We start from the raw sequence: 25,530 nt of genomic DNA, 5'->3' as shown, positions 1-25,530 counted from the left end.
TAGACTACAACACAGCTGCATGTAGCAAAAGAGAAAACAACATGAAACTTTGAATGAAATTCAAATCTGATTGACTAGGACTAAAAGTTAATGGTGTCCTCAGCTGAACATAGAGTTGTGTCACCATTCATATTTGTTTTGAATATAATCTATTCTAAAGCAATATCCCTTATGTGTGGAACTACCCAAAGTGTTTTTGTAACTTTTTTGCTCAATTTGTCAAACTTTATATAGAAGGGAATGAGGTTAAAGTTGAGCTAGTTTTGAGAACCCAGGTGCAGAACACAGAGACTGAGGCAGGTAATGTAGAATTTATTAATAATACTTGAGATGAGTGGGTGAGTCTCTCGGTGGGGGGAATGGAGGTGATGAGCCGAGGAGTGGAGCAGTGCAAGATAGGTAAATTGGCAGGGGCGTGAGTGCTAATCCAGGTGATATCCAGAAGGTTCAGGAGTGGAACGGAGGCAGGCGTTGGGACGAGCACAACTGCAGGCAAAGGACAAGGTATGAATAAACTATGCCAAACAGGAAGGACATTTCAAAAGAATTCCTGGAACTACAGTGACTGAGGAAACGGAGTCTACGATCTGGCAGTGTGCTGGAGTTGAAGCAGAGTTGATTGTAGATGGTTTGCAGCTGCAGCTGCAGCCCTGCACACCTGATCCCACTCCTGTAATCAAGCACACACACAGACACAGAGAGAGAGAGAGAGAGAGACAGAGAGAGAGAGAGAGAGAGAGAGAGAGGGCATGACAGTTGGTCTCAGTGCTTTTGATTATGAGTACAATGTGAGGTATATTCTTGACCCCAAAACAACAACAACAACAACAACAACAACAAAAGAAAAGTGGTAGTAATTCTTACGACTTTCATCATAAGTAACATAAATATTGATTTTTGGTACTTTGGCTATTATTCACATTTTCAGATCTGTGACATTGATTTTTCATTTGACAAGTTTCTTTGGTTAATTAGGCTTATATTACATGTCTAGAATCAAAGTGAACACCGATCCATGCCTGAATCAGTGTTGTGCACACTCTTTCCAGTACCTTCTTTGAACTCTCTGCTCGCCTGTGAATGGCTCTTCAGTGAAGGTGCCCCCATTGTACATTTCAATCTTTGTCCCACTGTACATTGAAAGCCTTTATTCACATACAGCGCAGTGAACGTTTCGGTTGGAGTTTGGGAATATGTGTGGTCAGCCCATTCTCACCTCATCCTGCTCTAAAGACACGATAACTTCCAGCAACGGACCCTACTCTACAGTACAGTTATGCAGATTGCTTCCTCTGTTATCTTTCCAGCTTTGGATCAGGAAGACTCTGATTCTCCAAAGGTAAGCTCCTCTAGGATAGGAGAACCAGAAGTAAACAAGCTGATTATGTTTTAGCTTGTTTTCCTTTTTAAAAGGACATGTTTAATGATTCATTTCACATTATATTCTTGAAATAGGAGTCAAATTTATATATTACTTAAACTGTAACACCTGGAATTTGAACTCAATGTAACTACGTTTTTTGTCAACATGAAAAACTGCTGGTCATTTTCAACTTAATGCTGTATGTGCTCCCATATATTTGCATAGAAATACACATGATGAAGTAGTCTCATAGCTAAAGCAGCTCCATATGAAAATCCATATGAAAAACTGCACTAAAGGTCATGTAGATAGTGATCTTAACTGTATATTTTAAAGGGATTTCTTGGTAAAAATGTAAATCTTGATAACATTTGAAAGTGATACACATGCAAATACATCTGGTTTCAAGCACCTGCTTCCTTGGTAACATCATAACTCTCTGCATGACAACTGCACATAGTTACATACGAAACTGTTGTGTTTCCGCAGAAATGGGAGACTGGTCCATTCTTGGCCGCTTCCTAACAGAGGTTCAAAACCACTCCACGGTCATTGGCAAGATCTGGCTGACGATGCTGCTCATCTTCCGCATCCTGCTCGTGGCCCTGGTGGGGGACGCCGTCTACAGCGACGAGCAGTCTAAGTTTACCTGCAACACCCTGCAGCCGGGATGCAACAATGTCTGCTATGACACTTTCGCTCCTGTGTCACACTTGCGCTTTTGGGTGTTTCAGATTGTCCTCGTCTCCACGCCTTCCATCTTCTACATTGTGTATGTCCTGCAAAAAATCACCAAGAATGCAGAGTTGGAGGTTAAGAACGTTGAAGTGGTACCAAGGCCCTCGCCTTCTCTCGAAAGGGACAAGGACATAGACGGAGACAGAGAGACAACAATGGAAGCAGGCAGTCATTGTACCTGTAACAATGAGGGCTGGAGCTCACAAGAGGAGTGTGAGGAAAGGAGCAAAGTGGAAGAGGAAATGAAGGAGGTAGAAAAGGACCCAACCCTACTTTCCAGCCAAGTCCTCCTTATCTACATCATTCATGTTCTCCTGCGCTCCATCATGGAGATCCTTTTCCTCGTTGGACAATATTACCTGTTTGGATTTGAAGTTCCACACCTCTTCCGCTGTGAGACCTACCCCTGTCCAAACAGAACTGACTGCTTTGTGTCTCGAGCGACAGAGAAGACCATCTTCCTCAACTTCATGTTCAGCGTCAGTCTGGGTTGCTTCATCTTGAACATTGTGGAGCTGCATTATCTCGGCTGGATTTATATTTTCAGAGTCTTGTTCTCGGCATGCTGCATATGCTGTCGGTCAAATAGAGACGCTGTGCAGCAGGTGGAATTGTACTCTGACAACAACCCGCTGTTGCTCGAGCTCAAACACTCTTTGCATGGCAGGGTGGTGCTGCAGACTGCCTCCATCGTGTCACAGGACAAAGGCAGTGACCCTAACCAGGCCATTTCCTTTAAGACGGACTCTACAGTGGAGTGCACCTCGAAGAGAAGCCCGGAGGAAAAGGGGCGCACAAAGACTAGACTGCAAAATGTGGATGAAGTAGGAAGAGGCAAAAAGTCATGGCTGTAAATGGCTTCAAAACATATATTCTTTTGTGTTATACTGTATATAGATTGCATACATTATTATAATTAATTGTATTGCAGTTTTTTGTTTAACTAAGCTATGACATTAGGGTGTACTGTAGAGGAAAGCAGTGATATTAATGTGGTGTAGCATGAAGACGTTTCTATAAACATAGTTGCATCAGTGTCTTTGCTGCAATTTATTCACACCTTCACTAAGTCCTACACTTACACCAGTCAGGACAATAAAGGATATTTTTAAATAGCAAGGAAAGACAGGCCTATTAACTTCAAACTTAATAGGCCTGTTGAGGAATTATAAATCAACATCACTTACTAATTGTGTCAAATCTCTACATTAAGACAAATAATTAGGGGTTAAGTCTAAAGGTTCAGTCGTGCCCGGACAAGAAAAACCGGGCGTCCTGAACACATTTACCTGTGCATGTTTTCTACCTGCTCATTCAGTATTCCAGTGAGTAAAAATACCAGGAGAGGTCACTGCTGTACGGTTTACACTGATGATGCCTTCGCGTTCTTTTGGAATTTTCATACTTTTGAGCAATTGTCTCTGTCTGATCACCAGAATGCTATTGAAGTGGGCTAATTTAGATATATTTTGTCGACCTGTAACTCATTAAGATGGACTGAATGAAAGCATTTTTGTGAAAACTACGATGAAAGTTTTCTTTGACTGTTGTTTTTTTCAAATTTGTATTATTATTGCCTTTTTTATCACAATGTACAGATTTTCAATTTTATTTTGCAATTTTTGCCGTAAATATGTATGGGATATTCTTTAAATTAATAATAAAGGGCAGTTTTTGAAGTATAACAAAAATACTGTTTAGTAACGACCATAATCTTCTCAAATCGGAGCTTCCGGTAAGCACCTGAAGGCACCACGAGTGCATTCGCGCACCTACTGTCAATTCCAATGAGGAAAATGATGAAAACTTCAAGCAAGTCAAAAACGCGGTTATCTGCATGGATTTACAGGTGCGTCACTGTCATGTCAACTGAAAGCGCTTAGCGTGTGTTTGTTTTTATGAATAACATTTTTATATTGTCTACCGAAAGTGTTCCCTGAGGCCACCGGTGCTACAGAATGAGGGCAAAGCAGCTTAAAGGGAGAGCATTACTGTCGAGCTGTGGACTGGTAGCAGCGACAACCTAGCATAACCATGTGAAGTTCAACAAAGCTAAATTTGCTGTTTGTTGTGAAAAGTCACAATGAGAAAACTAACAAAAATGTTAAATGGTGTAAAAAGTGTTTGTAAATTGCTTTCGTCTATTTCACAGTCTCTCTGACCTTTTGAGACGTGATTAAGTATGGATTAAGTTCGAATTTGCTGTTTATGGCTTTACAAAGGCTATTGTTTGTTTGTGCAAGGAGACGACACAAATGTTTAAATGTTCTGTATCACTGTACTAGTGAGAAAGACAGATAAGGTTAAAGCTCAGTGTCTGTATGTAGGGCAACTTCAAATATATAGAAGCAGAGAACTGTGTCAGTGCATAGGACTGAGAGAATAAATCCCATATCTAGAGTATATTAATGTAGGCTAATGGAGGCCAATTCCTACTGTATGATGAGGCTGCAATGCGTCTTTAATGTCAATTCCCTTGCACCAAACTACTTATACTTTAACTCTGATATGCATGGTTGTGATTATGTGTCAATACTTTGGATGGAAAAAGATGATTAAAATATTAAGAAAAAACGCAAAATGAAAAGGGGAGTTATAACATCATATGCAAAACACTATTTGACAAAGTGTTTATCTTGCAACCATGAGATATGAAGACTGATGAAAATGTAAATGTTAACAGTCGAGCATAGCAGGCTCTGAACTTTGGTAACTTCTCACCCTTTAAGGCTTTTAATTTAATATTCTATGAATAAAACCATAAAAGCAAAGGGACCCTTATTAAAATACAGAAAAAAACTTAAATTTTTGCACATATCCTCTTGGCCTTTACAGATGTGCATGATTTAACAAAACTGGCAAATACTGTAAATTGCATGCCAGTTTCTGAGTCACTCTCTGATTGTAAAACTAAACAATACAGTAATCCATGACATAGTCCCAACCAGTTGACTCGTCAGCATTAGCCTTGCAAGGTTCAGGGCTGATTCAAAGTAGTAGAATGCGTGCTGACACATTTTCAACCTATGCTGAAATTTGTACGTTTGGCAGTTGTCTATAATACAACTAAAATAACTGTGTTTCATCACAGTCAAGTCTTATGATTAAGTGTACAACTGAAATAACACGTCATTTGTTTCAAGTACCTTTTTGTCCTCTTCCCTACAGATGACATCACAGGCATGTACCTACTATAGATCGTCTACATGCTTCAACTCTTCTCATAATCCACTATATACCTGTCCTTCTCTCGCTGTAAACAATTCAAACTTGTAAAAGACGGCAGAAAATGTCAAGCATGTTTCACCTAATAAAGAAAGACAAGGAGAAGGAGAAGGACTTGGGCAAGAAGGAGAAGAAAGACAAGAAGGAGAAGAAGGAGCGTATGTCTCAGGCAGAGTTAAAGAGCCTGGAGGAGATGAGCATACGCAGAGGCTTCTTCAATATAAATCGAGGTAGCTCCAAGAGGGACTCGAGGACCAAGCTGGAGATCTCTAGTCCTATTCCCATTAAGGTGGCCAGCAACATGGAACTCAGCCTAACGGACCTGGAGGCCGAGCGCCTTCACGGCACTCGCGAGCACGATGTTGGGCAAATAAATGCCAGTGCCTCCGGAGACATCGTAAAGGGAAAAGAAGTGGGTCAACGCAGCTCTGTGAAGGAGAGAGCAGCTAAGTTTGGGGAATTGGCCAAGTCGAATTCAATGGTAGTCCAGAGGCACGTGTCTTTTTCCCATAAGATCAGAGAGGAAGATACTTTGGAGGGTTCAAATCCATCTGTGAGGACCTGGACTTCATCATCTTTGAAGTCCCACTTTATCCCAAGAGGCATCTATGTGGTTCACATTCCAGAGTTAGTGGAGAAGACCTTCCCCGGTGCAGACCTACAGCTACCTATGCTTGTTGCTCCACCAATTCCAGATCCAAGAGAGCTGGAGCTACAGCGGCGCAACACCGGGGATTTTGGCTTCTCTTTGCGGAGGACCACCATGCTAGACAGGAAGCCCGACGGAGAAGTGTGTCGGCGTGTGGTGCACTTTGCAGAACCAGGCGCTGGCACCAAGGACAGGGCTCTGGGCCTGGCGCCAGGAGACAGGCTGGTGGAGATCAATGGGATCAACGTGGAGTGCAAGAGCCGGGATGAGATCGTGGAGATGATCCGTCAGTCTGGAGAAACAGTCCGACTCAAGGTGCAGACCATTTTGGAGCTGAGTGAGCTGAACCGCTGCTGGCTGAGGACCACCCAGCGCCTGCACAGAGAAGTTTATGATGTAAGTACTTGCAAACACAATTGTTACGTTTACAGATCCTGATTCTTCAATGCCATCATCTTATTTCACAAGGTTTACATCTTTATATGCAGCATTTTTGTTGGCTTTGAATTTACTTTGCATCTTGTGACAATTTCAGAATGTTGGAAGCCTTATTTATGAGAACTATGTTGATTATTAGGTGACTTTTTTCCTTCCCGGTACCAATTGCGATACCTGAACTTGTGTATTGGCCAATACCAAGATCCCATCTAATTCCAGTGTGATAAAAACTATACATATTATTGTTTAACAGCTCCAGACCTATACCACTAACTGTATGTTGACACTAGTTCCTACCCTTGAAAATGAAGCCTTGGACACTGTACACATTGTCGTATTACTGGGATTTCCCCATGTAAAGGTTGCTAAGTTGTTGACATTTTGCTAGCACTACATTATTACATGATAAATTACCTAAAATTAGCTCCTCTTTGCTGCTTTGAAATAGTAGATGCCACCAGCAGCCTGGAGCAACAAATCCATGGTGGTAGCATAACAGCTTGTGTCATTCTGGTGCTTCTGGTTCTGTGACATCCATACCTTGGATAAATGTCATACCACCTGAAAAGAATGTAACCCTTTCTTCTCATTCTGGTGTTTGGTTCTTCTAACTCTGTAGTTTTGCACCAACATATAATGGATTAAAGCTGTCTGGATCATGGATGGAACTGTAATGACACTGGCAGTGTGCTTTTGTTCTTGGGGGAGTGTGTGTGTCTGTTTTGAAAGAGAAAATGTGTTCTGGTGTCTATATAATCCCCCCTCCCTCCCCCCACCAGCTCTTTGAGAGCAAACAATAGGACGCTGAAGGAAACAACGGCCCAAACGCCACCGCGGCCCATGGCCATATGGTCTGTAAGACTTGGCTGGCAGCCCATTGAGTTCTTCTTCACTCAGATAATCATGTGCAACACGAAGAGGAGCATCAAGTTCAACTCTTTATTGGCCGCCACAACAAACACCTTTTGGTTGAAGCTTTCTGTAGTGTTTGGTTTTGTGGTGGAAGAGTTTAAACAGTGGGTGAGATAAACCTTGGTTCAGTTCAGGGCTGGGCAGTGTACTATTGTTGGAGGTTAACCAGTATTGTTGTCACAGTACTTAAAGGGCCAGTTCACCTATTTTCAACCTCAGTCCTATCATGCTATTACGGGGAGCTAATGCCATTATGGTAGAGAAAAAATGCAATTTGGCCCTGTGCCTTTGGAGGAAGCTATCTGCTTCTCCAATAGGCCGTGGAAAATCTCCGCCAGATGATACATTTTACGTAGTCTGGCGTAGTCAGGGACGCCCGCCTCCGATGTCACGTCTCGTTCACAATCGTCAGGTTTCAAATGTAGACTGCAGACCTGAAGGTTTTTTAGACGATCCACTGGTATATTCTCGGCGTATTTCACATTCTGTACCGCTCTCAGTGTCTCTCGCTGGGCCGTTCCTTTCAGAGGGAGGGCCACAATGCATGCTTGGTGTTGTAGGAATGTAGAATGGGCGAGACCACGAGCTGTTTGTACAACTTCCTCCACAGCTATGGCGCCAATTTCAAATATATTGCTTCTATCGATTACAGAGAACACCAGCTTTGTGTGACAGTGGCTTTTTCCAGGGGCGAATTGCTCCTTTAAGTACTTTTATAAAGATGCCTTAAATACACTGTAGAGATGGCTATATATTAAATATGATGTGTCGTTAATGTAATTTCAGTTTAATATGGAACAAGCAGGAAGCTGATAATAATCACTGGAGAAATTAGTAAAATATCCAGTATATTAATTTTGATAGATCACAGATTTTAAGTAGATAATGTGTCAGTAAAAAAATCCCGTAAACACATTGGGCCAGATACAGATTTATTCAGCATCACTGTAACTGATTGGTTGAATAATAATAGACTTAATGACTGACTGACTAAGTAAGTTTTAAATACAATGTGTCGTTTGTGGGAAAAGGCCATTGGGTGATCAATATTAAGTTTCTCTGCAAAACATCAGGTGTGACGTTAATATATGCTACATGTGTGTATGTCACACAGTCTCTCCCTCCATCCAACACTTTTAAAAACTTAATCCTAACTTTAAGGAACATGCGACTGTGGTAATGATTCTTCACACAGACACATTTCATTTGGTCTGTCCTACATTCAACAGATCGTGATGATCATCATAAGACAGGCCATTTTTAAAGCAGAAAACTTGCATGTGAGCGTGACCTAGAACCAACAGCACTATTTATAGGGTGTTATAATAAGATCTGGATTCTAGATCTAGAGCTCTGCAACACAGTTAGAAACAAATGTGATGCATGAGCACATTTTAGCATGTTGGCTGAACTATGTAATGTTTATTAAGTACATATTTTGGAGTTATGCTTATTGGCTATTTGGCTCAATGTGAGTTTTGATGTCAGCGTCAAATGTGTGAACAAATAAAATGAAAGAGAGTGAGATTTCTGTTTAACGCTTCAATCAGCTGCACTCTCTCTGACTCCTGTGAGCTCCAAAAGAAGGGGATTATGAATGACCTAACAAACAACCAGAGTCAGCTGACCGTTGTATCATCACAGCTTGTGGTCAGACGGAATTTTAATAAATTCTTTGCATAGTTAAGGCCTCACTCACAAAGCTTCCATAATATCCTTAAAACGCTTAAAATGAAAGATTTCACCAAAATAGGGAGATTAATTTTATAATTTTTTGTTAGGGAAAGAAATAATATATTTTTATTTGTGAGTTGATCCACTTTAGACTTTTTCCAGACCAGGACCCAGGCCTTGAAAACACTTGTTTAATCAAGCTGTTTCCGTGACCATAGGAATCTTGACCGGAGTGCTGTAATTGACCTCTTGTCCGTTTGTCTCTCTCTGCCTGTCTCGCTCCATTTTCTGCATTCACCATTATATTTGGCAGTTTTCTTTCCACTTACTCTGAACATGTAAAAGTGTATAAAGAATGAAAGAATATGGTACATCAAACTACACATTAAAACGTACACTTTCGCAACATGAGTATATCAGTGTATAATTTTTGGACAATATTGTCGCTTAGACAATTCAGTAGTTGCGGGATATCGGTGAGGGATACGTATCTGTCTGCTCTACGCACCCTTGTTTCTAGTTGGGCTTTTCCAGAGAAGTCTGTCCTGGAGTATTTCTTGGCTGGGTGCTGTGACTTCCTGGAGTCTTGTCGTCACTGTGAGATTACCAGGCGACCGGCTGTGATCTGTGTAACTGAAGGCCTGCAGTGAGAATACAATAAATAGAAGCCTGTAATTAGACAGCAACTTACCTTTCAGGTTTGGTATCAGTTGAACACCTGAGCTCCCTCTCTCTCTTTGTGTTTTTATCATGATATGGTTTCTGATTACAGTATCGTCAGGCTTGCTTTAGGCTGCAGAATACATACTCTACCTCACATTTGCACCTGAAGAAAAGAAGGAATTCATTATTTATACCATTATTTCTGGCAATAATTAATATAATATTAAACTTTAGCTTGTTAGCGTTTCAAAGGATCAGTCTTAGAATAATTCTCTATAGAAAAAAGAAGTGCAGCAACATTTATTCTGGGCCCTAATTACATAATTTCTTGGACAGCAGAGCACATGAACCTTTTGTCCATTGGGTGGCAGCCACTGTCCACATTACATGAGGCCAGAACAACTAATCTTCTGTTTTATTTCCAAAGCTTTGAGTTTCCTCCCTCATTCAGTGTAAGCCCTTCATCAGAGACACTGGGACCGTGACCTCTGAGTCAGACCAACACTGACTGACAGGAGGCATTGGAGGTCTGAGTGGGTCTCGGGGTCATAGGGCATCTAATTGTGGAGAAAACAAGTTAGTGAAATAGCAGTGTGGCATTTTCAACATTTGACAATTTGATGATTCATATCTCAGTTCCTGCCTTTATTGCTGGATTTGTTTTATCGATCAGGTGAAAGATTTGCAGAATTTAAAAGCTCAAGAAAACACAAATCAGTCTGGGTCGGAACTAAAGGAGGATCTACTTATCCTGTGTGTCTAAACAAGGCTCTAAATGAGTGCTTATTTATTCAGTTAGTAAAAGGGGATCCTGCTGTATACTGTAAAAGTACTTACTCTAAAAGTGGGGCTGTGATACCCTGTGTCTGTTAATTGTCTCGTAGACCTACTGTAGGGAAGGGGACTGCTAGGCAAGTTTTCAATTTTCCAGCTGGTTGAGGGAAATCAATTGGCTGAAAGGATTATGAAACAAAGTTGAGATGCCTTTTTTCAGGGCGCTAGTGGTGCCAAAAGGGCCTCAACTGGTTTGTGACTTCATGAGCACCAATTGCCAATTTACAGTTATATTACGCCTGAGTCTATTTGGCAGGGCTAGCTTGCCACTTTTTGTGCATGTGTCCATATTGAATAACAAGCACATAATATCAATATTTGCACAATGACTTTATATCCTGGTTCGGTCCTTTCAAAGTAAGAGTCCTCTCATTTTGTAGTTAATAAAAGTTGGTTGCCCAAGCTGACAATACCACTTTTAATTTTGAAAATAAAGTTTAAATACGATAGCAAAACAGCAAACAGGAAACGGTGGATTCATTTCATATTTCAATAATATCCCAGAAGCGAATGTTACCTGTTTACTTTCAGTTAAACTGGATGTCAGGGTGGTCCATGTCCGAGCTGCTGTCACCAAATGTTTCATCTAATGTCTGCGCATCACTTCTCCCTCATCGCATGAATTTCCTGTCTTCCTGCAGACACAGTTTTATCACTAGGAAATTAGCAGTGGTGTAATCTCCTCCTCAAGCCGCCCAGTTAAATCACATCATCCCCCTTTGGTGGGTTGATGCTTCAGTAGCAGAGGAGCGTTAGCACATGGATTAGAGGTTTCAAGGGTAAAGCTGTTGGGTTAGAAGCCGTACTTAAGATGTAATTTTTCCTCATCTCTATTTGTTAATATTTCATAATTTAATACTTCTATGGAGTTTCAAGTATCAGATGTTGACCTCTCATGTAAAGAGTAACTGTCGACAGCAGTCTGAGACACTTAAATAGACATACTTGAAGTTTCTGGGTGTGTGACTGATGCAATGACTGTCAGTCAATGGGACACAGACACTTGTCAGGCACACCCTCGTCTTGTCAACCACAACCACCAGCTATTTTTATTGAGCCTCATTATCTGTTATATAATGCTGTTATTAATGTCACTACCAGCAGATACAATGCATAAACATGATTCTGTTTTACTGACGCTAGCAATTCTGTCTTATCCAGGATCTGTGCACGTACTGTTTATTAAATTTGGACCACTCTGACTTTCTGCTTACTCCTAAACACAGGAGGTGAGATCACATCGAGTTTGAACTCTCTGCTGCTAAATCTTGTCCATGCAGCCCCCGTTCGGGAAAGAAGTTCTGATTTTCAGCCCTATTTACCGCAACTGAGTAAAATCTGGGTCACATCCTGGAATTTTCAGAGGTCAAATGTCTCTTTGATTTCCGCTTGTTTTTCCTGGAACACACCAGATGATTTTAATTTGAAATGACCAGCTTCATCCAATAAATGTCACATCTTTGTGTGCAGATTTTCCCATTCAAATGTTCCTCGTATCTATCTGTTCTTCTGGTCAGCTCTACCTTTTAAAACATGGACTACAACCCAAATTAAGTAAAAAAAAAAATAGATCATAGATAAAACAAATTCTAAATATACATATAAACGCATATCCCAGTATTGAAGGATTTAACAGGGAAATAGTCAGCGGTGTTTATGGCGTATAGAGTCTTTAATCTTTGCTCTGCAGAAACCGTGTGTTAGACAAACAGCCCACACGATGCTGTGTCCCAGTAACTGACTCTGGGGATTAGCAGACTGTGCTAGATGGAGCAGCTAGGCTGTGTGTTCGCCTGGGTCCTGCTGAGTACTAATATGTGCGCTCCTGATTTCACCACGAGGAAGAAATAACTTTTTTTTGCATGAAGGCTATATTTATGCGTGTCTAAAATAGGAAAATCAAATCAATCATTTAATTGAACAAACATCTTTTGTTATTATTACTTTGTCCATAAGGGTTATTTGATAAATTAAACTGTGAATGAGTTCATGAAATGGAAACAAGCGTGCCAGAATTGGACTGAGCTGAGCATGTCGCTACATTTCTCTGTCTTCCTCTTGTTGCTACATTTTATGGCACCACTGAGCTTCATGCCTACCTCCAGGCAACTCGCCAACAAGAGTGGTTTCACACAACTGGTTTTACAGCAACGCAGCACTGACGGGGCTTTCACTCTAACGTGAAACGTTTGTTTGTTTTGGATGATGTTGTAGATATAAAATTGCATCCGATTGGTCTCATTTTAAGATGATTAGAATCATGCATCTTGTGATCCGGTCCTGCAGCCCTTGTTTGGTTCTTAATATGTCATATTTAGGTCAGTAGTGTGCTTAAGCAGAACCCTCTGTGACATGAACTCATACATTAGTAAACGGCTCCCTCTTGTGGTGTAACAGACACGGTTTCCTCAAATATTGAACGCATGTTGTGGCCTTACGTAGTAGCTCTATGCTTTGGTTCTTTGCATGTGTTTGCGTGTTTATCTGTCTTAATGTGTGCATTACTTTAGCTGCATAGAGAGAACTGGTTTCCCTATCAGAGGCTTCCTTTGCTGTGACTGAACAGGTTTCTTGCAGTGTGCATTCTTCACATTAAACAGATAGAAAATTGAACGAGCTTTTATTGAATTTTGGGCCTGTTTGCAGTCGTGATTTGTTGCACTTAGTCATAGTCGTGTCATCTCCTATTTGCATTATTGTAGTTGTTGTGTCCCCTCCAAAGGAAGGGCCTATAAAAGTCTGTCTATCACCTGATAGGAAGACTTCCTCACTGATCCCCTGTCACCAGGAGGAGAGAGTGGCAGAAAAAGTGACTGTGTTAATTGATGTCGTTCTGCAACTTCTATTTATAGCCCCTCTGTATCTCAGCAGCTGTCCCTCTTCTATCCCCCGACCGGCTCCTCTCACATTACCCCCCCTCCACTCCTCCGACCACAGCTTTACTGTGGCTGTTGCCGACTGTGACCCCGCCCTCGAGCTTGCCCTCCCACTCACTCAGGACTAGCGAACGTGTGCTCTCTGCAGACCCAGGTCTTACCCTGCCTCGGCCCTGACGCCACAGCTCGAAGATTGGAAGGTTAACCAGGCCTGGAGAGAAGGTAATGGGCTCGGGCCTCTAGTGGACTGTACGTGTGTGTGTGTATGTGTGTGGTGGGCAGTGAAAACCGCTCAGGGTGTCCATGCTCTGCTTAGCAGTTCCATTTGGGCTCTGCTGGCGTCTCAGAATGGCCTCCTTTGCTGCTGAAACTATTTATAGGAGGGGACTCTGATGAAAGCAGGGCCAGGGATGGTGAAACATGTTGCTGTGTGACTTATTTGTGCTGTTTCCACGTTGAGTAAAAGGCCAATTTTTAGTTTAAACTGTTTATTAAAAGTAGGTTTTCTACTGATTTAAACAAGTCGCATGTTTGCCTGATTACTGAGTATAATGATGTATAAGCAGTGTTGAGGCCTCGTGAACCACATGTATTTAAACTAGTAGTTTAGCTAGCTTTACAGTGGCATGCTGGTAGTTAAATTTCATTGATATTTGCATAGTGATTCAAGTAAACTAATTTAAGTCATTGCTGTTTACTGTAACATAAAACGATCACAATTTTGGGCCCTGAAAGATCAGTTTCAGACAAAAACACAACATTACTTCAAAATTTTTCTTTGTGATGAGATTCTTTATTTAGCACAGGTTGAAGTCTCAGGGTTCCAGGAAGCTCACCTGTGCTAAAATACATCACCATAGTTTGAAATAGGTATTAATATTAATATTGATTATAGAAGCTATACTGCTTACTAAATAATCCTGGCTTGGGGTCTGACTGATGGACGCTGTATACAAAACAAAAGCTGATGTTCCCTGCACTTTCACATGCACAGTTGGGTATTTTACTTTGTTGGATTCTGTAATAGTGCTAACACATTTTTTGAAATAAACTCAGTTGAGTTAAAGGCCATGAGGTGCAGCTAGTTGGCACTTTTAAATACCTGGGGACAGTGTTAGACCAGTCTTTTATCTTTTCTGATCATGTTGAATTCATTTACAAAAAAGCACAGCAAAGACTCTTCCTGCTGCGTAAGTTGTGCAACTTTGACTTCAGAAATTGCACTTTAAATAGAGTTTACCAATCAATAATTGAAAGTATACTCACTTTTCACATCGTATCATGGTATGAGAAGCTGGGTGTCAAAAGTAAGGCAAAGTAGGGATGCACGATATCATCGGCACGGCATGGCTGAAAAATGACATATCGGCATCGGCAGATATGCTCCATGCCTCTTCCGTCAAGTGTGAGTAAGGGTGCAAGGTGGCCACTATAATAAGAGTAGGCATGACATCAATTCCACTACAGGGGAGACTTGATGTTCTGTTGCAATTAGGTGGAAAAAAACATGTGCCTAATATATCGATAATCAGCAAAAAGGGTTGGAAAATATCGGCAAAAAATCCCCGATTGTTGTATGTTTTTTATTCAGTTTTTTTTTATGAAGTATGTTGTGTTTCAAGTGCTTTGAATGGTTTTAAACATGCCGCCTTGTGTTAATGTGTTACCCTGTGTTTCATATGGCATATAATTGTACACACAAGTCAAAAACAAATTTCTGCTTCTTGCATGCAAAAGTAGACAAAGTATTTTCTACTGAGTGGCTTGCATGTAAGTTTTAAAATTACTCTCACACGTACACTGTCAATTTGGTCGGTTCTTTACAAAGTTTGAGCTTCTTTTCTAAGTAGCTCTAGCTGACCACCCTCTCTGGGGTAGCCAGACTGGTACTATGTTTGTTTGATTGCTTTCTAAAGACTTTCTAACTTTGCTGCCTTTAATGTGTTTTACTGCAACTCTAATTTGTGCAGGAATAGTCATTTGTTTTCTGATTGATTTTGTGTGATCACAAAATCAGAAAATTCTACATACAGAGGCCCACATATTAAACCACTGCTAATGAAAACAGACTTTAGTACTTTTGTTCTTATTGGATCCTCATGTTCATGTTTTCCACTTCTTGTGTCCTGTAGTGTGAAGATATCATCCTGTTGTTCATGTGTCCTCAGTGCTGCATGGTCCCACTGCCCTGTTGGTGTATGACCTGTTGTGTGCAGAAAACAAGTTCACCGTATCCCACCGCTCACCCTTAAATTCCCATTCTCCATCGCTCCACACAGTGCATCCTCGTCTCCTCGGCTGTCTCTTCTTCTTTTCTATCTCCATTCCATATTTTTACACTCCACGCCGCCCAGCTTGTTCCATGACTTCTGGCCTGTCACCATGGCGTACAAATCACGCTTTTCATTCTGGGAGCAAAAGGGAAGTCTCGAATTTTGGTGTTTTTTTGTTCTTGAGTGAAGATCTGCATGCTGTTGCTTGTTGAGTTTTTTAAATGGCCTATATGCTGAACGACTAAAGCTTTGGTCTGACTGTGTGGTTTGATCTTTGTTTGTGTTGCTTCCTCTCGTGTAGGTTAAAGTTGAGAAGCCAGATGTAAGTTTACTCCATCTGCATGCTTTTGGGCACTAATTCAAACTGTTTTCTGTGCTGTGGTACAACATAACAAAAAAGAAATGGCTGTGATTACGACCTTCTGCACACTTTAGTCCATTTGTTTTTGCATGGTCCTCAGGAGTTAGATAGCAATGTGTTGAACTTTGGAACGGGTGATGACAAATACAGTTTTAATCAGGAATTAACTGTGCTGGGAGGTTGTGAGGTGATGTTCATTATTCTCAGGGCAACAGCTTTTTCCAAATGATGACTAATGCATGGGTTTAATTGAGGACATTTAGTCTCTTCTTTGTGCACTGTAAATCCCTCTTGGTGCACTGACTGAAACACAGTGTCCACCTGTCTTAATCCACTTATATAATGGTGATAAAGGGATATAGATGAGAATTACAACTACAGATCTGCAGAACTACATTTCTTTAAAACAACACAAAGAAGTCTTGACCGAATTGAAGCTTAACTATATTCCTGTCAATTTTAAAAGTTCAGATGAAAGTGATATTCTCGAAGATCTCAGTTTCATTCTCTTTGGCGGCACCTATGGTGATAAACGGTAATTGCGGGAGCACACTTCGCAGATATCCAGACAGTGCTGCTTGTGTGACGTCCACGGTTGGCTCCGGTTGTAACTCTTGATTTTCCTCGCTGACGGTCGCTTTCCTTTTTAGACTGTTTGCCTTCATCTGAGCGTCGAGTTTGATTCTTTTCTTTGGATTTTCACTTATTTTTAAAGTTGTATCTGTAGTCATCGATCTTTTCTTTGTTTGTTCAGCCATAGTAGATTACTGTTTACTCGCGACACTTGCAGAGACCGGAAAAGCAGCCGCTTAGCTCCTCCTCCTCCTACCCTCTCTGGCATTTTTGCCAGACGACCAGTCTGTAATACTGCAAATGCAAAGGCTTTCATCAGTGGGCCATCGGTTCAATCACCATTGTATTATCTCATTCGGCGTTAGACATTTATTTAAATAAAAATCTTCAAGATTTTCACTGTGTGCACCTTTATGCCAGTATTTTTCCAAACTAAAGTTGTAGTAAAAAAGTTGAACGTAGTCCAAATGATTTTTCAGTGGGTTGTATTTCCTTGGAAAACGTACAAAGATGTTAACAATCCATCGTGCACTTGGGAGAATAAACCAATTTAGCATCCAATGGATCCCTTTCTTTAATGTTTATGTCCCTCCCCCAGTGAAGCACAGGGCCTACAAGCTAGCTAGCAGTAATGGGTCGCCACTGTGTATGTGTTCTAGCACTGTTGGCTACCGTAAATGCAAATCAATATCAGCCAAGTCCCTAACTTCCTGCTTTAAAAGGAAAAATATAACTATGCAGCACTTTTAAATGAAATATCAGTACTCTGCCAGCTGTTTAATCCGGCATTTAAATCTAAATGGGGCCTTGTGGAATAAGCTTGGAAACAAAAAAGAAATGTTTACATGTAGTGTTTCTTACCTGAATGCACCGTATGCATGCTTGAGGTGTGATAAACGTGTTGAATGCATCCTGACAGTTCGCTAATAAGCTCCAATGTGAGAATTGATTTGAAAATGTTGAATGAAATGGGCTGATAACATACATTGACACATGTGGTTGCATACTAGTGGCAGTGATGGTGGGATACACAATCGAAACACAGAAGCTCATATGAATCCATATGTGAATAACCATTTGAAAGAGTTCCTGAGCCTAGACTTGCTGTTGAAATCTTTTACAGTTTATATGTGTGAACCATGGAAATAATCTACAGTATTGTCTGCCTTGCTCTGTTTGTATCCAGTCTGATGTAGAGAGTAGTCAGACTCAGGAAGTCACTACACCTGGGCTAGACACAGGAAGTGCTCCACAGTTAACTGCATCGACAGCTGAAGAGTCCTATAGTAACGCTGCCATGGGCGGTCCTGATGAGCTGGGCGGTAAAAAGGTGGTGAGGGTCGTGAGGAGAGTTGTTAGACGTGTGGTCCCCGCTGGGACGGAAGAGACGAACCAAGCTGCTGGTTCTGAGTCTGCGAGGGCGACCTCATCTGCAGACTCTGTGCTCAAAACCACCAGAACGAGTAGGGAGGACAAGGATGATATCTCCATGGGTCTGACCAGCCTAATGGGCAGAAGCAGAACCAAGGACCACCGGCCTCGAACCCGCAACCAGGACCGCAAAGAAGACATGAAAGAAGAGGTGAAGCAGGAGGAGGAGAAAGACAATGTGGAGGAAGAGGAGGAAAAACCAGTGGTGGAAAAAACAGAAGAGGCCACATCTACTCCCATGCCGACTGTACCGCCTAAGTCTAACCCCCTCACCCCTCCAGCTGGGTTCCTCCCAGCTCCCAAGCCCGACCCACTAGCCCCGCCTGCTGGCTTCATCCCCGCCCCCAAACAGAATCTGCTGTCTCCTCCACCGGGGTTCATCCCTGCCAGAAAACCCAGTCCTGTGCCCCCAAAGCAGACTCCCCTGGCAAGACCTCCTGGATTCATCCCTGTCACGAAGACAGACCCCCTGGCCCCGCCTGCAGGGTTCATCCCAAAGCCTCGTATAGTCGCCGTGAAGAAACCGGAAGTAGTGAGTGAAAATCGTGCATGTTAACCTAAATCTCTGGGTGGAGCATGCTGCGTGACAATAACACAGACATAACTGTTCATATCAAAGATCCAGACTTATACATGACTCTATAAATGACATGGTTGTCCTGTTTTTGACTATGCTTTGCTCTGGATGATATAAAGGATATAAAGATGGATGACGCGTCTCCATCTAAATATGCCGTTGGCGTATTTAACAGCATAACAGCTTCTTTGTGTTGGTCTGAAGCAGACGTTCAGTGACTGTAGTGATTGTTTTAGTTACGCTTCCTCTCGCTGTTCCTCCTCTACTATGTTAAATCTGGAACAGATCGACTGCAGGAGCCGTATTTCTCAACAGAGCTGTCAATCATCCTTTTGACAGCATCAAATAACTAATTAAAAATAAACTTGTCAGAAAATGAACACTTGGACATAAATCAGCATGATAAGAACTAACTATAATGACAGAAACCATGTTTGAGAAACATTAATTTGATGTGTATTTTGATTTTATAATATGACTCATGTCCCATCTGTTAACATGGAGGAGGCGGGCTTTAGGGCCTATACTGCAGCCAGTCAGCAGGGGGCGATAGAGAGGGTTTGGCTTCACTTTTAGGGAGCTGTCATGTCGTCCATCTTTTTATACAGTCTATAGTTGAAATCCATACTTTATTTGAATTATTTTTTCCTTTGTGATACACAGGATATTGGGAGCAATATTTAGAAGAATGGTCTGTTGATGTATGAAATAAACAACAAATTCTAAATGCTCTAAAAAGCATACTACTTTGAAGAACCTTATGTGAAGTATAATTTGAACAAAAGACAAAGTAAGCTGTGTGCACAGTTATTTTCAGAAGCATTACTATAAGCGTCAGAGACTAGCAGGTGTAATGCCACCCCAGAGGAGGACAGACTTTGTTTGTTGTGTGAGGGATGTATTCTTTAGTAAAATAACCTCTATTTATTTTTGCTGGATGACTATTAAAAATGTGAGTTGAGCTGTAGTTAGGGAACCTGTTGCAAAGCTGATTTATTTGCTTTATAAAGTTACAAATCTGCAGGTAAAAGTATGTCGGAGTAATCCCCAGGCTTCTCAGCTGCTGCGAACGCCAGGTTTCACACTGTTTTTTCTACACGCTGCACTTTAAAGTGCAGCCTCAGCAGTCTTTGGAGAGCTGGCCAATCAGTAGAAAATGGGCCTGTAGGGGCGGGGTTTCTTAAAGGGACAGAGCTGACTGAGTCGTTGGATGCAGAGGCTGTATGAGGGCCTGCACAGAGCACCTGTGTGAGGCAAGGATTTTGCTATGCTCCTCCACAGGTATCACAGAGTGAAATATGAAGCTTAAAATTAGCATAATCCCCCCCCCTTTAAGGCCAAGCTTGACACAAGCAAACAATACAAACAATCAATATACATACATAACAACCTCTTCATAATTTTAACTTGAAAGAAACCTAAAGTTGATGTCAGTTACTGATCACAATAAACATCAGCTAGCAGCTGGCCTGATAAACAGGCTGTATCTCGTCTTTGTAATGTTGGATATAATGAAGCCACCTTAAATAAGCAAAGAGAAGCGGAGTGCATGTTCCAGCTCATGATCAGACTTCATCAGTGGGTGTAAGGATGTGCTAATGGCCGGCTCTCCAGTACTCCGGTCAGTCTGAGTTGTCTGCGAGCACTGAGCTGTGACTCATTACTGTCACTTGCTGCAGGCTGAGCACTGAAGTTGCCGAGGCGGGGGCTTTAGGGACCTTTTTTGGATGCTTTTAAAAGAAACAGGAGGCATGATGAGAATTTAAATGATACATTGTTACAGAGTAAACTAATCAGCCCGTTTTTAAAACAAGTGAACAGAAAACTGTTGGTCGTGTAGCATCATATGCAGCTCAGATGGGTACAGCAGTAATTAAATTCAGCTAAGCTAAACTTGTACTTGTATAGCTGTCCTTTTGCTTTCAAACGTATTGACTTCCACGGTCCCTGTTTTCGATTTGTTCCTCAGACAAGGTTATGCGTTTGTCCTGTCATTTAGAGTCTCGGCCATGCTGTCTGTCTGCAGGCCATCCAAAAATGTTATTAACAGATGTCCATGAAATCTGGCGATCAGTTGGGTGTTTGGCCACGGAGGGATTTGATTTTGGAGATATGCACCAGGTAGTTTTTGCTGAGGGATATTGTGTTTTTAACAGCTTTAGGGAGAGATTCAGGCTTTCCAGTATTAAGTTAGAAATACAAGTTTGTGATGAAGCATTCTTGCAGGTTTGTGCTGTTCAGCGAGATAGTTTTCTGATCTCTCTGGTGCTACGTTTTAACATCGTTTCCCTCCATTTTCTATTGTTTATAACGGCAAATTTAAGCCATTACATTAGATATAATTAAACTATCAGGATTAGATGTGAAGTACTTGGTTTTCCCTTTTAGTCTTTGTATGGTTGTTGCTTTAATTTCTTACTTTTATCACTTTACATTAGAGAGAAAATGTGTAATAAAAATGATTTTAACATGATTAAAAAGTTTTAGCAGCACGACTTTAACTTGAAATAGATGCAAACAGCAGCAGCCGTGGGACTAAATGGGGAGTAAAGTGGAAATATTAGTCCTGCATGCGATAATAAAGATTTGATTTCAGGTGCATGTCCCAGATTCCTGAATGTTGGTGCACTTGTGTAGAAATTCAGCTGAGACCAGGCTAAATGATCTCATTTTAAACAGATTGTTGCTTAAGTAATCACTAACAAACACAAGCCTTGAACCATTCTTCTTCCTCTGCCGTGCCTAATGATTCAATTTTCTTTAATAGTCATTTTCCTAAACTCATTTCCTCATCGAATCGGTTGGAAAATTAAATTAGAGGCAACAAAAATCCATTGATGTTTTAGTTCTGGAAATCTACCAAACTAAAACCTAACTGTCATCCTCATTGTCATCTCCCCATCTCTTTGTCTGTCAAACTGTGTGTCTGTGAATACTTGAATATATCGTGTAAAGGTAAAGGAGACGTCTTGTCCCTCTGCGGTCTCCAACGGTAAGCCGTCCCCTGTTGCTCTGTCCCCGGCTCAGACGTCACCCAATGAACAGGTGTGTGTTCACCATGCTGCAAAGGTACACGTAACCGTGTGTGTTTCCCACATTCAAAGAACTAGCCTTTTTATTTTTACATGGAAAGCTATGTTACCACTCAGTATTCAGTTAAGTGGACAATTAAGGCTTTTACCTCTGGATCTTTGATTTTAATGTCTGGCTACCCGATTGCAATTGCCGCTCCTGCTATCCGACTGTAGGTCCCTGAGCTGATTCCCTCCGAGGATGATTACAAGCGGGTGAAGAGGATCTTCACGGTGGATGGCAGTCATGTAACTTCTCTCCCTCTGTCTTTATTTGTTTGGTTTGCACCTGCCATGCTTTTCCTGAGGCTTTCCCTGTGAGCAGCCTGAGCCAACTGCTTATGTGTCCGAAAAGGACCCAGGTCCACGCTGGGCTGTCCCAAGCTGCCCCTCTGCCAATAGGGTTCAGGTTACAGACGTGTTGTTGTCCACCTAGTGTGAAATCGGAGACCAAGAAAACACCACAGTATGAATCAGTGCACCCTCTGTGCTGACTTGTACACCTCCTGATAATGAATTGAAGCAGCTTTAGCTCTTTGTTTGTCTCACGCTCATTGCCTCCCTCTTCTTCTCACTATAGTATTATCTGTTATCAGGTCCAGAGGAGCCGTACTGTGTGACGATGTATCTGCTGAGCTTGACCATATTGTAGTGTCTGCTTCTATTTTACCTCTTCTTGTCTGAAATTGTGTCCCATGTCTCTCCTTCTGCTTCTCTGTGGGTCATTGGATCCTGACTTGCTGCCGTCCTCTTTGCTGTTTGCATGGCCAGCGTGCCAGAGGCCGCAAATCCTCTCAGGTACAGCCTGCTCCACGGGCAGCTCGCCGCGCTCCCTCGCCTGTAGAGCGCCGGAGTCTAAAAAGCTTGTTCTCCTCTACTGACTCCTCTTTGTTTGTGCCTGCTCGCTCGTCTTTGTCCCCTCTCTGCTGGCTGGGATTCATTCTGGGTTCATGGGCCCAGGATGTAGTGAAGTGGCATAAACCAGTGGTTACAAAAGACTGGTCAGGGATTCTTGACTAGGTTTTAGAGGTCTCAAAAAGACTAATAATTGCTTGATTTTACCAATGCTGCATTCAGTTTACAATGGAAAGAACATGCAGCTGTGTATTAGTGCTTTCAAAAAATAATCAATTATTCCTGTGTGTTAACTGTGTGTTCACACCGAGCACAAAGCGAATATTTGCCTCGAGTTTGACTGCCGGATCAAAATTCTCGTTCAGATAACAGGTGAATATTCGCCCTTTGCTTCCAGAATGGAAGAGAGGAAGTGGGGCTTATCTCCATGGTTACCAACGGCGTCAGGAGAATCTTGATGTTGATAAACTTTCGCTACACCAGGAGACGCGAATTCGCAGAGGAAGTTAAATTTTTCAACTCACGCAAATTCGCATTCGCGTCATTTGCGTCACATCATTCGCATTGCCCGACGCGAATTTGCGTCTACCCGGCTCATTGCATTGACTTTGTATGGACTGGCAGATTCGCATCTATTCGTGTTCGGTGTGAACGCACAGTAAAAAAGGTTCGAACTATTCGAATATCTATTTTTGTGCAATATGTCATGTTATGTAAAATAAACTTTATTAGGTTACGGTAGAATGGACATTCATCGCTCCGAGCGAGCTGTGCTGCGACGTATATTTATTTAAACGTAGACATGCCTTTTTAAAAAATCAACGTAACTACACCGATCTATTGTGCTGCGGGTGAGAATCTCTCTCTCTCCTGCCGGGCTGGGATTTGAATTCTCCGCCATCATTACTACACGCCACACGGACGTTGTTTTAGCTTGTTTCAGCTAGACTAAATTTAATCACTAACGTATCATAGTATAAAGTGACGTTGTGATGCATTCAAAGATGCTCTGTAACCAAGAGAGTGCGCGCGTGGACATACGAGAACACGCGAGACAGCCGTGAGAACACGCTAGAACACGCGAGAGCTTGCGAGACAGCCGCGGTATTGCTGATTTTTTTCACATTGAAAATTAATTTTAATATCTGAATATCTGTTTTTTATTACAATTCGTTTATATATTCACATTTTTAGGCCTTGGTTCTTTTGCTCTGTACACTCATATGTTGCTGAAGCTGTAGTCGAATTAACAGTAAACAATTTAAAAAGCATTAAATTGTCTGTAACTCAAAAAAACTGCAGGAATCCCTGAATACGCTCATGAACAATACATATGTATATAATATTACATCATTTCCTTTTATGCAGTGCCTTACTATCTCTCCATAGCGAAGTTTATTAGCATTAGACAATCACATTGCTTTAAAACTAGCTGCACGGTTCCTGCACTTAAACCTTACTGTGTGCAACTGATCTTGTTAACTGTGACTGTTAATGTAACCGAACGTGAATCTCCCTACAGACCCATGAACACTCCACTTTAATGCACCTTGTAATCCCTGCTTATTAATGCAATAATAGTGTCATTTTTTTTAACGCTGAATTACTTCAATGACTTGCCTTTTCTGCTGCCGTTGCTTGACTTCACTGGCGAACTGCTGCTGGCCTTGCTGCAGATTTTTTCCACACTTATCTACAAATAAATGTTTTCCCTGTGTCATATTTGGCATTGTTTCGACCGTGCACTTTGATGTTGCAATGGAATATAATGTTGAGCTGTTGAACTAAAAAAATACTGACTTCTGCTCCTTCCCCTCTCCAGTCCAAGCCTGCCGAGGATCCTGTGGCCATCCTTCAAGCAGCACACTCAGCTGCAGCCAAGGTCTGCCCATAACTACAACTGATTGTAGTTCTGGTTGCATCCCCCCCCCTCCGTGTTTCAGAGTGATGTCTTTTGTGGTTTTTGTGTGTGATGTACTTGGAAAGTTGGAAAGTAAAAGCACGGCTTTCATCCTTCCAACAGCCCCTGTTGCAGTATCACTACCTGCTGTTCGTAGATCTGAACCAGAGAGAAAAGATACCTAAAGTGTTTGAATACATGATGCACTCCTGAGCTGGTTTGACTGTTTGTTTTGTTCATTCAGTTGTGTTTCTGTGCAATGCCCCTATTTTTGTCTCTGTGATGTACTTGTGGTAATGAAACACCCCACCTCACCTTCTGTCTGTAGTGTCCTTTTTGTGAACACATTCAGTGCAATCTCAATGAGTTCAGTGCACGCTCGTCTAGCTTTGAGAGGTGCTTTGAAAGAGGAATTGTGGGAGCTTTAGTTCCCTTTTTAAGGGCTTGTGTGTAATGGACATGAATGCAAGTGGTGACATAGAAAGGCAAACAAGTACACACAAATTCATGCAGGTGTTCTCACCAAAAGAAGCCCTCCATCCATTGAATCGGTTCCTCTTGTGTGTCTCATGTGAATGTGAAATTGCATGTTAATGTGTGCTTATGAAAGTGCCATTTGTAGGATCATGGTGGATGTGCATTGTGAGTCTTCCCGCAGTCACTTTATATTACTGATTTTGCCATATTAACGCATTGATAATTAAAATGTTCTTCATGTTTCAACAGGGAAAGACCGAGGAGCAGATAACAGCAGAGAAAGCCTGGTACAACACAGAGAAAGTATGGCTGGTGCACAAGGATGGATTCTCCTTGGGTTAGTAGAAACATTACTATTTCAGTATATGTGTCCAAACTAGTGTTTTAAAGTGAATTCTTATCTTACTAACCCGTCTGTGCAGCTGTAACTAAATTATAGAGGTGCTTAGAAAATGCTTTAATGGTTGTAATGTTACAAGAGGACACCTGACTAGACCTCAGGCTTTATATAATTAGACTGAGCCTTTTTTTTTAACACTCGTTCAGTTTTAATGCTGCCTACGCATTATTAATAGGGATACACCTGCCGCACATTATCAGACATGTAAGATAAGATGGATCTTTCCTCTCAGGCCGAGTT

At 41.6% G+C, this 25,530-nt stretch overlaps 3 protein-coding genes across 3 annotated transcripts in view; all 3 read left to right on the top strand.

Moving 5' to 3' along the window:
- Window positions 1-1,749: 1,749 nt before the first annotated feature.
- On the top strand, window positions 1,750-2,955 carry LOC138603310 (gap junction delta-2 protein-like). Its single transcript, XM_069675012.1, has 2 exons — window positions 1,750-1,786; window positions 1,853-2,955. The coding sequence occupies exons 1-2, from the start codon at window positions 1,750-1,752 to the stop codon at window positions 2,953-2,955; spliced, it is 1,140 nt and encodes a 379-aa protein (XP_069531113.1).
- A 2,424-nt stretch (window positions 2,956-5,379) lies between these two features.
- LOC138595358 (unconventional myosin-XVIIIa-like) overlaps window positions 5,380-25,530 on the top strand; it is a 75,003-nt gene continuing 54,852 nt past the window's right edge. The window contains exons 1-2 of the mRNA XM_069666739.1: window positions 5,380-6,371; window positions 25,140-25,227. Of these exons, the coding sequence (XP_069522840.1) occupies window positions 5,391-6,371; window positions 25,140-25,227 (1,069 nt within the window). The 5' untranslated portion in view covers window positions 5,380-5,390. The remainder of the gene's footprint in view (window positions 6,372-25,139; window positions 25,228-25,530) is intronic.
- Window positions 17,874-24,407, top strand: LOC138599405 (uncharacterized). The gene is made up of 4 exons (XM_069671074.1): window positions 17,874-18,542; window positions 21,543-21,656; window positions 21,836-21,907; window positions 24,336-24,407. Exons 1-4 carry the CDS (start codon window positions 17,877-17,879, stop codon window positions 24,405-24,407), a joined length of 924 nt encoding a protein of 307 aa, XP_069527175.1. The 5' UTR covers window positions 17,874-17,876.

This window comes from Semicossyphus pulcher, unplaced genomic scaffold, assembly GCF_022749685.1.
Source record: "Semicossyphus pulcher isolate SPU_LCO1_2020_fin unplaced genomic scaffold, fSemPul1.0.p SCAF_10, whole genome shotgun sequence".
Taxonomy (NCBI): Eukaryota; Metazoa; Chordata; class Actinopteri; order Labriformes; family Labridae; genus Semicossyphus; species Semicossyphus pulcher.
The sequence above is the reverse complement of the archived record's forward strand: the minus strand, read 5'-3'. Positions and strand labels throughout refer to the sequence as shown.

Bases quoted from the DNA above. Each gene is read 5' to 3' on its own strand.
- LOC138603310 (XM_069675012.1), top strand. From the start codon at position 1,750: ATGCAAATACATCTGGTTTCAAGCACCTGCTTCCTTG. The intron at 1,787-1,852 runs GTAACATCATAA...GTGTTTCCGCAG, and splicing joins TTCAAGCACCTGCTTCCTTG to AAATGGGAGACTGGTCCATT.
- LOC138599405 (XM_069671074.1), top strand. From the start codon at position 17,877: ATGGGCGGTCCTGATGAGCTGGGCGGTAAAAAGGTGGTGAGGGTCGTG. The intron at 21,657-21,835 runs GTACACGTAACC...ATCCGACTGTAG, and splicing joins GTGTTCACCATGCTGCAAAG to GTCCCTGAGCTGATTCCCTC. The intron at 21,908-24,335 runs GTAACTTCTCTC...TCCCCTCTCCAG, and splicing joins TCACGGTGGATGGCAGTCAT to TCCAAGCCTGCCGAGGATCC.